Source organism: Crinia signifera, chromosome 5 (genome assembly GCF_055691185.1).
Source record: "Crinia signifera chromosome 5, ASM5569118v1, whole genome shotgun sequence".
Lineage (NCBI taxonomy): Eukaryota > Metazoa > Chordata > Amphibia > Anura > Myobatrachidae > Crinia > Crinia signifera.
In genome coordinates, this window is record NC_139221.1 from 262574599 (window position 1) to 262587745 (window position 13147).

At 45.1% G+C, this 13147-nt stretch overlaps 1 protein-coding gene across 1 annotated transcript; it reads left to right on the top strand.

The window, feature by feature from the left end:
- Positions 1–4832: 4832 nt before the first annotated feature.
- Positions 4833–6529, top strand: LOC146005800 (uncharacterized). The gene is made up of 2 exons (XM_083145226.1): positions 4833–5610; positions 5991–6529. The coding sequence occupies exons 1-2, from the start codon at positions 5058–5060 to the stop codon at positions 6527–6529; spliced, it is 1092 nt and encodes a 363-aa protein (XP_083001352.1). The 5' UTR covers positions 4833–5057.
- Positions 6530–13147: the final 6618 nt, after the last annotated feature.

A 13147-nucleotide genomic window follows, 5' to 3' on the forward strand; every position in this document is an offset into this window, starting at 1 on the left:
AATATATAAATAACACTGCACTATTGTCAGCTTACTGAACTGGAAAATGTCATCGCAGAGAAAAGCAGCTCCAGGATTTCAGAGCTTAAAATGTGGTAAATTACTGCAGAGAAATTGTGCTTATGTTTAACCATCTTATTGCAAAAGTTCATATTTTCTGCATCTAAAACTATGATAAAGCCAAACACCGGACCTGTTTGTTATCGTGCAGTGCTTGCATTGACTACATACCCAGCGGCGTAACTATAGCACCGCAGCCCCCGCCACCGCGGGGGGGGGGGCGCTGTGCATGTGGGGGCGCCGGGGGCTGCGGTGCTACAGTTACGCCCCCCCCAATCCCCCGCAGACTTACCTATCTCGCTGGTCCCGGCGGCTCCGTTCTTCTGCTGAGGACTACCACAAAATGGCCGCCGCCATATAGCACACAGTTCTCTGAAACTGTCTGCTGTATGGGGGCGGCCATTTTGTGGTGGTCCTCAGCAGAAGAAGAACGGAGCCGCCGGGACCAGCGCGATAGGTAAGGCTGCAGGGGATTGGGGGGGGGGGTTTGCATGGGCGGCGGGGGATTGGCGGCGGCGGGGGGGGCGCCCCCCCTTAACGGCGGGGGGGCGCCCAAAACTTAGTTACGCCACTGTACATACCGTGGAGGTAGCTGTCATGTCACTCTGACGGCAACATCTGACCATTTTGCAGACAATTAGCCACTGTGAAAAAAAAAAAAAAACATAAAAAACTACAAAGGGGTCCCACAGATCTCCGCTTAATAGTAACAGTAAAGTAAAAATGACAGCCTAATGTTATTGGTCTACACAAAGTTTTATTGAAGATGGGATGTTGACCAAAGCAACCAATCAGATACTATTTATGACCTTTTAGAAGGAGCTAAATAAAGAAGTAGAATCTGATTGGTTGCTAGGGAGTCCTGACTTGACAATCAGTAGGAATCCTCTTGCTCCCTCTGCATGCCGATAAGGAGATCAGGGCTGGATCTGCTGCAGCATTGATCATAGGTGCCGATTTATGTTTTTGCCGGTGGGTGCTCAAGCCAAATATATAGGGGAGTGGCTTCATTTGGAAGGGGCATGGCCACAAACTAATACCAATTTATTGGTATTAATCTGATTGGTTGCTAGGGAGTCCTGACTTGACAATCAGTAGGACTCCTCTTGCTCCCCTTGCATGCCGATAAGGAGATCAGGGCTGGATCTGCTGCAGCATTGATCATAGGTGCCGATTTATGTTTTTGATGGTGGGTGCCCAAGCCAATAATATAGGGGAGTGGCTTTATGGGGAAGGGGCGTGGCCACAAACTAATACCAATTTATATTCAAATTACGGCAACAAAGTTCCCCTTTTTACACATTACTTGTGGACCCGCAGCTGTTTCTCTATGATAACCGTACGTACCCCCATGCACAAGAATGCCGGGCAGATGATGTCAACTCAGGTAATCGCGCTGGCCAGCATTTTGTATGCACGAATGACATGTGATAGCCGCCGTGTCACTAAAGAGCTGGCCCGCGTCCGCAACGTATTACTCCGTGGACGGAATACACTTTTCCCGGCTTATTGTTTCCCAGGTGGCAGGTCCGGCGATGCGGGTGCTGCAGCCGCAAATTAGCAAGTTAATATGGTGGCCCAGCAGCGGGACTCAGGCCTGTGGGTGCTCATGAATTTTCTTGGGTGCATGGGCATTGAGCACCCACAGAATCGGCGCCTATGGCATTGATAGAAAGTTAGTAAAAAAATAATATGGAGTGGGGGCAGTGTGGTATATCATTTGAATTGGGAGCACAGTGTATCATGAATTGAACTGGGGGGCAGTGGGGTATTTATAATGGGTCCAGAGGGATCCACAATGCAGATGCTGCACCCATTTTTTAAATAACTCTCTGGGGTCCCACGGCGATGGCAGAAGTGCTGTGGAAATCACCAAAATTATGGCCGCCGCAAGATCTAGTGCTCAGTCTCTATAGCACAAAACTGTATGGCTGCCAGCAGAGAAGATGGGGCCTGGGCCTCCTCCACTCTCACATCCCTGATTGAGGGAACAGTATGGCAATTAATGTAACTAAGAGCATGCACAGTGTGTGTGTACAATCATTTCCTACCATGGGCAGTGTGTTTTCTCCCTCTGGGACTGCCAGACCGGGCGGCCTGATCATCAACCCTAGACAGATTCTAAGGCTGCAGCCGATGCAGTCAAAAAAAGCTTGAGGGCAGGATGTACTAAGGGAAAATGCTGTAAACTGGGGGGTTATTACAGCATTTTCAAATGTACAGATATGCGGCTGCCGTGTCTTCGCCGGGCAGGGTTTTGACACCTTTGGGTGGCGATACCTTATAGAAGCCTATGGGCTTCTAACGCCACCTGCCGCAGATGCCGACCCCACTAGTCCTGTCCCGTCCTCTGTGAAACTCCTCCTCCCCCTAGCAACATGTCACAGCCGGATGTCCTTCCAGCAGCAGGGGGGAGGAGGAGGCGCCGGGTACAGCCGCTGAAGCCAGGTATGTGATGTGCGAGGGGACTCTGTCACTGCATTGTGATACTAGTCGCATATGTTAGTACATAAGCGCTAGCATTGCTGCAGTGGTGTGGCGAGGGGCGGCGATGTATTTTAATACATCCCGCCCAGAGTCTTGCCATGCACCAATCCCAACCCCTGCAGATTGATTGTGCAGATACCAAAACCAAGCTGGCAGTGGCTGGCGGTCTATTGTCTGGACATAGGCATCAGCAGGCCGCCTCCTACAAGATGTTAGGAGCCTTTGTATGCAGTGGCTGAATGAAATGATACAAAAGCCACTGGAAACAACTTACATTAGAAAAAGATGCCCACTGCTGGCTTCTGTGATTCATTGCTGCCCCCGTAGACACAGCATCGGATCTTCTGCATGAACATCGGTCATCTAAGTAAAAAGCATGTATTGATTAAAGCTGCCATCTATTTAGATTTTATTGTAACCCGTACTGTAGTTATCTGTGTGTCTCATTTATTGAACTGTACCATCAGGTCACATGGGGAATTGTCCACTTTATTTCCTTGTCAGCATTACCAGGCAAAGTATCTTTTTATCATTTTCCATCCTGCTATTAAACCTACTACAGCAGGCCACAAATAGCCAGGGGTAAGGCAAACCATTTCTGTTCTCTCCTACCGGGTAGTCTGTGTTACATGACCCATGGCTGCTCTGTAATGTCAGATCATTTTTCTTTTGAAGTATATATACAAGCTGGCTTTTCCACAGAGGCACGGAACAAATCTATACGAGCTCTGCACCACCCAGAAGGCCAGACTGACTTCTAGGACTGAACCAGCCAAGCACCATATTACACTGGCTAATATACAGATACTGTAACTCTCTGCAAGATACTGTACTAAAACATCAAAGGAACGTTTCAGCGCTTATTTCGCTTTGTGGAGAACAGCAGGTTCCTGACTGTATGTATAGGAAATAACACTTGTGAGTAAACAGCAAATAGCGCCAGAAACGTAGCAGGATGATGTTTATCAAGGAAAGAAATCAATCTGCCCTATTGATTTGCTTGCATATATTTTCTGTAAGCTTGTTATTTGTATGTACGATTATCTAAGTACATCTTATGTCCTTCTGGGTTTCTATTTTATTTTCATAAAATTTACAAAAAAAGCTGGCAACTTTATTGCAGGGTTGCCTACCCTCCTGGAATGGCCAAGAGGGTCCCGGAAATCGGGTCAACCTTCCGCCCCCCCCCCGGAAAGGTAGGCAAGCCTCTCGGAATCCGGGCAGCCTCTTGTGACTAATCCCTAGTGGCGGTGGGGGGGTTTTGAGCAAATGATGTGCTTCACGTCTTTGTAGCCTCACTCCTGAAATACCGGCATTGCATGGTGGGGGACATGCCAACAAGGGGCGATCACATTGGTCACACCCCCAAACTGACCATCCGCCGGCCGCCCTGCCCCCATCCCGTTCTATCAGTGGCCCCGCCCCCCATGCCTCACTGGAAGTAAGAAAACCCTGATTTATTGTCATTTTAAAATATATATCCTCCACCTCAACTATCAGAACATGGTACACTTTGACTGTGTCGACATTCGAGACAAGAAACCCGTGAAAATTTCACATAGACCGTTTGACTGGCAAACTTCCCATTGCCAACCTAATGCTTGTGTCGACCTCCAACCCTGTTGGCCTTAGCCATATCGACCAAAGCCATGTCAACCTTCAGTTCCCGACTCAATGCATGTCGACCTAATGACTGTATACCACCTAATATGTCTTATGGCTGTAGTTGACTCAATGCATGTCGACCTAAATTTGGTCGTCGCAATGACCCATACCATCATGGAGCATCACATGAGTGCATAATTCAGCAGGCACAGTATGAATCTTTAAAATAATACAACCACTTGGTTTTAAAGTACTTGGCATTACCGTGTTTACAATTAAAGAAAACAATGCCATTGTACATTTTAATTGGAAAAAATACATGGGGTAAATGTACTAAGATGGGCGTTCTACTGAAGATGGGATGTTGCTACGGGCAACCAATCAGATTCTATCTATTATATTCCTAAATGTGCTAAATAAATAAATAATAAAGTAGATTCTGATTGGTTGCTACGGGCAAAATCTTATCTTCAATAGAACTCCCATCTTAGAAAATAAACCTCATTGTGTTTGTGGGATTGGAACAGAAGGGGACACAATATAGTCAGCACAAGGGTGAGAAGCTGAGAGGTTTCTCACATCTCTGATAATTATACCCCTTTCAGACAGAAAAAAAGACCCGGTAATTTCCCTGCTCTTGCCGTGTCGACACGGGATTTTCTTTTGTCTGAAAGGGTCAACACGGGTCTAAAGTTCCGGGACTTCGACCCAGGTATTTACCTGGGTTTTTCCCGTGTCAGACACGTGTTTGCGGCTGTGTGAAAGGGTCCGACCCGTGTTTTTCTCCCGACTATTGAAAAATCATGCTGATTGGCTGTGCAGCATGGCGCTGCGTGATTGGCTGATCTTTACAGGTTCCCTGATTGGCTGAGCGCACGTGGCAGAGGCGTGCAGCGCAGCAGTAAATGGCCATGGCACACTGGAAAGATGAGGAGATCCGTGAGCTGCTCAGTGTCAGAGGGGAGGAAGAAATCCGAAAACAGATTACTGGCACAGTGAAGGACGCTGTAGTCTACACCAATATTGCCAAGGTCCTCACTTCAAGGGGCATTGTGCGTACCCAGCAGCAGGTGGTCAACAAACTAAAAGCTCTGCGCAGGTACTACAACAAAGTTTGTGACAACAACAGGAGGAAAAGTGGTGCTGGGAGGATGGAATGGGTTTACTTCGACCAATGTAACGAGGTCTTTGGCAATTCTGCCCTGGTGAACCCTGTTGCCATATCATCATCCAGTGCAGCTTCATCACGGAGCATAACTCCAGAATGCAGCCCATCTTGCCCACCTATAATGGAGTTGGAAGACACCATAGACAACAGCATCCCTGATCCTATTGCTGCCATGGAGGACACAATTGATCCATTAGAGGCTGAGGTTGAGGACAGTGGAGCCAGCACCATTACTCCATCTGGGACACCCACTCCTGCACAGACTGAGACCCCAACGTTGCGTCGCAACAGTAAGTTTTTCAAGTATTGTTTGTGTATCTATTTTAATAGATGTACAGGGGGCTATACGTATCAGCAGGCCTTTAATGCCCCACATGCTGGTACCTGTGGTTCTCCCAAGTATCAGCATGTGTTGCAGGCTTGCTGGGACCTGTAGTCCCACTGTAACACAGGTAACAACCCCACACCCACTACTACAGCACACGTGTGGTGTGCCCTGGAGAGGGGTATTGTGGGAACCAGTAGTAGTCTGTCTCTCTCTCTCTCTCTCTCTCTCTCTCTCTCTCTATCTATCTATCTATCTATCTATCTATATATATATATATATATATATCTATATATACACTGGCATGCCGCTATTGGATTGTAATGATTTTTCCTTTATTTTTAGTATTTGATGTACCTGCAAGGAAGAAAAAAACGTCAAAGATGGAGCTTGCTACGCGCTCAATGTCAAGAATCCTGGTAGATCATCTCCGAGAGTCCGATCTTGAATTTCAAACTCAAGAGGATGCCCGACTGCAGCGCTTCTTTGACAACGAGAGACAGTTGCAAGATTCCTTTCTCACACAGTTGGTGGGTCTGCACGAACGCATAGCGCGTGAAAATCGAGATGCACAGATGACCTTCCTTACCAATATGGTGTCTACATTACAGAATCCGCACCCTTACAAGCTGTGTAGTCCGTACGCTGAGGGTGATTATTGTAATCCTCCACACAGAGGCCATACATTTATGCCTTCAAATTCAAGCCAAACTACTGTGCAGGGCCAAGGGCGTAGTTATACTGAAAACATGGGCAATAATTTTTCACATGCCACACAGCCAAGTAGGCCACATGCCAATACCAGTCCACAGGAGACAGTGCATGATACTGTCAATGGCACAGGATATAGTAGGCAATATGACAATGTGAAAAAATTATGCTGATGATTCAGTGAATGCCAGTAATCATAACACTCCTGTTAGCACTGTAATCAGCACTGCCTACAGGCATTTGTAGTAATGTTGCTATATGGTTGTTCTTTTTCTCTTTTTTCTGGGCTCGTTCAATTTTTCTTGCTTAAAAAGTGGCACTTACAAGGCCCGTTAAATGCTGTGTTCCATTTTGATGTACACAGTACAGTATTATGGTTCTTTAGTTTATGAGCCTCAAAAAAGCTCATTTGGTTCTTCAGTTTGGAGCTGAATCAAAGTTCTCAAACTTTTTTTTTATTTAAATGTGTACAAATAGAGTATACTCTAGATATGTGGCTGAACATAATCTATAATGTGTACACAGTATGCCTTCTTCTTTATCTTTAAGGCAATAAAAAAATTCCCTGTTTGGGGCTTATATTTATATATTTATATTGTTTTTGGGGTGTACTAAGGGCTATTTCACACACTCCGACTCCTGTCGGATGGCGAAACCCCGCACGGCCAGGAAGCCGTGCCGCACACCGGAGTTAATAATGGGCACAGATGTGACCATTCACCCAGGCCGCCTGGTTTCAGCCGGATCCCATCATTGTAAACTGCTGTGTGCGGCACAGATTCCTGGCCGTGCGGGTTTTCACTGGCCGGCAGGAGCCAGAGTGTTTCGAATTGCCCTACAGCACAGGTCTTCAACCTGTGGCCCTCCAGATGTTGTGAAACTACATGTCCCACCATACATTGCCACATTTTTTCCTATAGTAGGATGGCAAAAAACTCAGGGCATGCGGGGACATGTAGTTCCACAACATCTGAAGGGCCACAGGTGGAAGACCTGTGCCTTACAGGTACCAAAAATTGCAAATACAAGTGTTTATCTATATATACAGTGCCGGATGAAAATGTGTGGCTGCTGGACAGTCAAACTGGTGTGTGTCTCCCCTATACAATACCGGCTTGGATGGCAGCACAACCTATTCACCCACCACTGATAGAAGACCTATGCTAAATACTTATTCTACCTCGTGTTGCAATAGTGCAATGTTGTTTCAGTGTTGAAAGGGTATTTATGACCACTAAAGATATATTTGAAAACATTTTATATTTAAAAGTGAACTAACAAGCATAAAACATATTTTGTGAAAAATAAAACAAGTTCTTTCAAACATCCAACCAATGTGTCCTTCTATCTACTGTGTCATACTCTGTAAGTTAATAGTGAGGGTGTTACGGATAACCTCAGCAGTGGAACAACTTGTCTCACCCTCGTACCCTGCTGATTCGACAGGGGTATCAGCCAGGTCATAGTCCTCCACATTCCACTCAGGTAAAAAGTTCTCTTTCTGTAGCTCACACACATTGTGCAGAATGCAGCAAGCTGCCACCACATCTGGAACCAGGGTAATGGCAATGTCATTCCTCTTCAGTAGACACCGCCATCGCCCCTTTAGTCTTCCAAAGGCGTTTTCCACCACCATTCGAGCCGAGCTCAGAGTGTGGGTGTAGTGGACTTGGTCAGGAGACAGTGGGGTATGTTGCGTGAAGCCCTTCATAAGCCAACGCCTCAAAGGGTATGCCGCATCTCCAATAATATGGACTGGGATCTCCACTCCGGATACAAACTTTGACCACTGTAACGGTATAAAAAAAAAAATTAGAATTGTATAGGTGGCAAGTGTAGTGGTTAAAGAGCACATTTTTAAAAATAGACAAAGTTACCTCTCTAGGGAACAACCAGCCACCTCTCTTCTCCTCTGCGATCTGGAACAAGTCCGAATTGGCAAGTACCCGTGAGTCATGAGCACAACCAGGCCAGCCAATGTAGACATCTGTGAAACTGAACAGAAAATGTATTTGTGTTTAACAATATACAGTGCAGCCCAATCATATCACTAATGTAAATACTGCATACTGTACTACTTACCAATACTTATGGTCCACCACAGCCTGCAATATGATGGAGTGCCAACCTTTACGGTTATGGTAATCTGCTGGGTTATCTGGGGGTGCAATAATGGGTATGTGTGTCCCATCGATGGCTCCAGCACACTGCGGATAGCCTCTTCGCAGAAAACCTGTTATGGTCTCATCCAGTCGGTCGCCTTGTGGTAAGCAGATGAAACGCTTGTAAAGGCTCTCCAACAATGCCTGTGTCACTTCCCGCACTAGAACACACACCGTAGAAATGCCCACACCAAACAGACATGAGATAGTACGGTATTCCCCTGGTGTTGCGTACCACCACAACACAATCCCCAGTCTCCTGCATGGCTCAATGGTTTTCCGATAATTGGTGCATCCCCTTGTAAGTGCCGGGGTGACCAGTTCCAGCAGGTAGTAGAAGGTGGCTCGTGACATCCGGAAATGTGCCAGCCACTGCTCAGGTGCAAAAGCTTCCACAGTCTCCCAGAAAGCTTCTCCATGCCTGCGGTCTCTGGCCCACAACGACCGGTTTGAGGCACTTGTAGACTTCAGGATAGAGGTAACACTGGACAAAATCAGGGCTCTCCTCCGGTGCAAATACCTGCGTCGAGTGGAAGCCCTCTCCACCAAAAATTGTGCCTTCCTCCTCCTGGCATAACACTGTGCCAGGTAGCACAGTGTAAGCATCTGCATAATGCTCTGATTTGCTGTAAGCAGCAAAACACACAGAGCACTCATGACCTCCAGGTTCTGCAACTTGTCAGCCATGTTTAATGCAATGCAGTGACCAGACACCTCCCACTTTTCATGATCTCATCTCTGTGTGCCTTTAAAACTGTCCTTTTCTTATGACACACAGAGTTTTGCAGGAAAAATCCGGCTTCTGTGTGAAAGGGGTCGACACGGGAAATACCCGGGTTTTTGCTCCTGTGTGAAAGGGGGTCAGCCCCTTGCTGCCTAGTTGTACACGGGTTTTTGTATCCGGGAAATACCTGGGTTTTTGGGATTTTTCTGTCTGAAAGGGGTATTATCTGCTTATTCCACAATCACAGAAACTTTTGATCAGGGTCACTTGGGTAGTTTCTGTTGTTATTATGATTTAAAAAGAGTAAACACAGTTGTTTGACAATAAATGGCTTCACCCAACCACTAACCATGAGTGAAAGAAAAGTTTGCGAGTTATCATTCATATTCTCTGACAAATGGCCAGAAAATCGCAAATTCTGCTAGGGTATGTAAACTTATGAGCAAAACTGTGTGTGTGTGTGTGTGTGTGTGTGTGTGTGTGTGTGTGTGTATATATATATATATATATATATATATATATATAAATATCCGCAGAGTCCGCACTTAATTTTTCATAGGTACATAGGGGGTGCTTCAACAGATGAGTGAACATACAGTGTAGGAGAAATGGGCACTCACCAAGGTCTTAATCAGCAACAAGTTTTATTGTAGGCACAAGGGTACATCTGACGTAACGTAACGTAACGTTTGGTCTAGTATAGACCATCATCAGGAATTGGTGCATCAAACATAGCATGTAACATAGTCAGACAGGCAACTTGGTATCCATCCTCCAGAGAGGATACGGGAGAATGGATACCAAGTTCCCTGAGGACGAGTTACGGCTCGAAACATGTAGGATGACCAGTTTGCAATAAATGCACGTTTGAATTTTTGAGAAATCCGGGAGTGCCGCCTTATTTGCTTCACCATTGTATCTGGACCACACCAGTCTAAATGGATGGCACCGGGTGAAAATTGAGTCACATTGCTAAAAGTGGAGTGCCGGAGTCTACAAGAGATATATATATATATATATATATATATATATATATATATATATATAGTCACGTGTAAATAACCGGCACTCTCCAATTTTCAGTCACAAGACAACAAGTGCGGTGCCCTCCGCAGTGCAAACGCAGTAATATACCAAAGAAATTCGGCGGCACTCGATCCAACAATAACTGACTCCAAAGAATCAATAGTATTTAGTATGACATGTTTCGGTTTTAATACCGTCCTCAGATACCCTGTATCTGAGGACGGTATTAAAACCGAAACATGTCATACTGAATACTATTGATTCTTTGGAGTCAGTTATTGTTGGAGCAAGTGCCGCCAAATTTCCCTGGTATATATATATATATATGGAAACAAATAGATATTTACTCTGCAGTATGTACATGCTGACTAGGCAAATATGAATGGCATTTGAAGAACAAAAGACTCTAATAAAAAGTCTAATGAACAAAGATTTCCTCTTTACCAATGATTTTTACTGTTAGATTTAAATCTGGTTCTCACTCGTGAATACAGTTATATGTTACTCGTATTCGGAAAATCAGTAACCTGGTGTAAAACATAGACAAAGGCATAACTTAAATTAAAGATAAAAAGCCAAACAGGTAAAAGTTTATTGCATCAGTTCATGTATATAAAATTTACCAGTAAGAGCTGAGCTAACTTGTAAAGTAATTTAATTATGGGCACAAATATTGTGAGACGATACACCATACACAGTTATAAAATGTTTGCATGTGTTAGCACTCTATAAAATGCAAAAATATATATCAAAGGAAAGTACAAAAAGCAAACATGAATGAGAAGGTGACAGACTACAGTAACACATGAGGTCAGGTTCAGCTACTAAAATTTATCATACAGCGAAAAATTGAGCCCTCAAAAAGTTGTAATGTCTCTATTAGTCTATGGGGGTATTCAATCCCTGCCACTATTTCCGATGGGGGTCGATAGCGGCAGTCGCCTATTCAATGCAGCCTTGAAGAGGTAGATTGACAGCACGGGCTTGACTTTAAAAGCTAAAGTTGTCACGGGCGAATGTCGACATTGAATCCCGTCTGGCGATATACTGTCGAGCGAAACAAAAACGGGCCAGGGTCATGGCTGTCATGACCCGGGATTGAATACCCCCCTATGTATGCTAAAAACATGTTACTTAAAATTGTACAAGAATTCAGACCTTTATTCAATATTTAGCATTTTCTTAGTGCCCAGTTGTCACAAAAAGACTAGCCAGTATTATTATTTAAAAATAATGCCAGTTAATCACATTCATTCGTACATACAGTATGTCATGTACCACATCAGAAGTGGAGGGACAGAAGGGTCAGAATCCTTAGCCACTGCTTCTGAAGTACCAGCCAAGTAGCTCCAAACTTTTTATAGTTTTATACTTTTCACTTTTTATAAGCTTCCCAATGTACTATTATTCATAAACCTTACAGCCATGACTACATCTGCTACATGACATATCCCTATCTGCATCTGGGGCCTTATTCTGGTTCACTCTTAGAGGCAAATTCCTTCTGAAATGGACAGGACCATGGGCCTTATTCTAGTTCCCTCTTTCTGACAAAATCCTTCTTAGATGGACAAAACCATGTGCACTGCAGGTGGGGCAGATGTAACCTGTGCAGATAGAATTAGATTTGGTGGGGTTTTTCTTCAAAGTAAGATCTATATTGCAGTGTAGAAATAATGCAGTCAGTATTTTTCCTGCACATAAACAAAATAAGTCACCCAAATCTAATTCTCTCTGCACATGTTACATCTGCCCCCCCTGCAGTGCACATGGTTTTGTCCATTTAAGAAGGAATTTGCCTCTAAGAGTGAACAGAATAAGGCCCCTGGACTGAGCAGAGCCAGATTTAGACCTCATTGGGCCCTAGGTAAGATATCCCTCTCCCTAAAACAATCCATAGCACTATATTTTGCTGCTGATTGTAGGCAGCATTGATAGCGTGCCTTGGCGCATGCACAGCCTACCGATAACTGCTCAGCTGCGTGAAAATCTGCATTGTGTACAAATCTGAATCAGGCTCTAGGTCTTCTGGAAGAAGGCTTAATACCTGTGCCACATCTACTGTAAATTCACTGCCCAACTATAGTGGATGAAACCATATTGTCTGTCCAAATATTGTTTATCCTATCAAAGAACATCAGTGGGCAGATTTGCATGAGGACATGACACCACACAGTAAGTGCACAGTGCTGCTCTGGGAATATTGAATGACCAGGATGGATCTCAAGGGGGCCCCTTGAGACCTGCTGGGTCCTAGTCTGCCTTGAGGAAAATCCGCCTCTGGGACTAAGGGCATGGCTATGGCATAGCTGCATCATGCTAGGTATAGGCACGTCTTCAGTGGACATGCTCAGCACTACTGTAGCACTAAGGGGGTTATTCTGGTGGATTCGCAAGTCTGTGATTCGCAGCCTTGCAAGTCCACCAAACCCCGCCCGGCGAATGCCAGGCCACCCCCCCTCACAGCATGTGTTCCCACACACTAGCTGCGAATGGATGTTTAACATAAACATCCCACATGCTGCGGAGGAACACGCACATCATTCGATGGTCGGCAACCATCGAATGATGTGGAAGGCTCACGCACATGTAAGGTTGCTCTAAGGCAATCTTGCATATGGGTGCACCCTCAACCGCCCAACCAGCCACCCCCATAATCTTCCACCAACCTCCCTCCACTCCTCTTATAACACCCATTGGGGCAGATGTATTAAGGCTTAAGGCTGGAGAAGAGATAAACTGGAGATAAAGTGAAAGGAGATAAAGCACCAGCCAATCAACTCCCAACTGTCATTTTCAAACACAGCTGATTGGCTGGTGCTTTATCTCCTTTCACTTTATCTCTACTTTATCTCCAGTTTATCTCTTCGCCAGGCTTA

Excerpts from the sequence above, each read along its gene's own strand:
- LOC146005800 (XM_083145226.1), top strand. The coding sequence starts at position 5,058 with ATGGCCATGGCACACTGGAAAGATGAGGAGATCCGTGAGCTGCTCAGT. Across the intron at positions 5,611-5,990 it reads CCCAACGTTGCGTCGCAACA|TATTTGATGTACCTGCAAGG; the intron begins GTAAGTTTTTCA and ends CTTTATTTTTAG.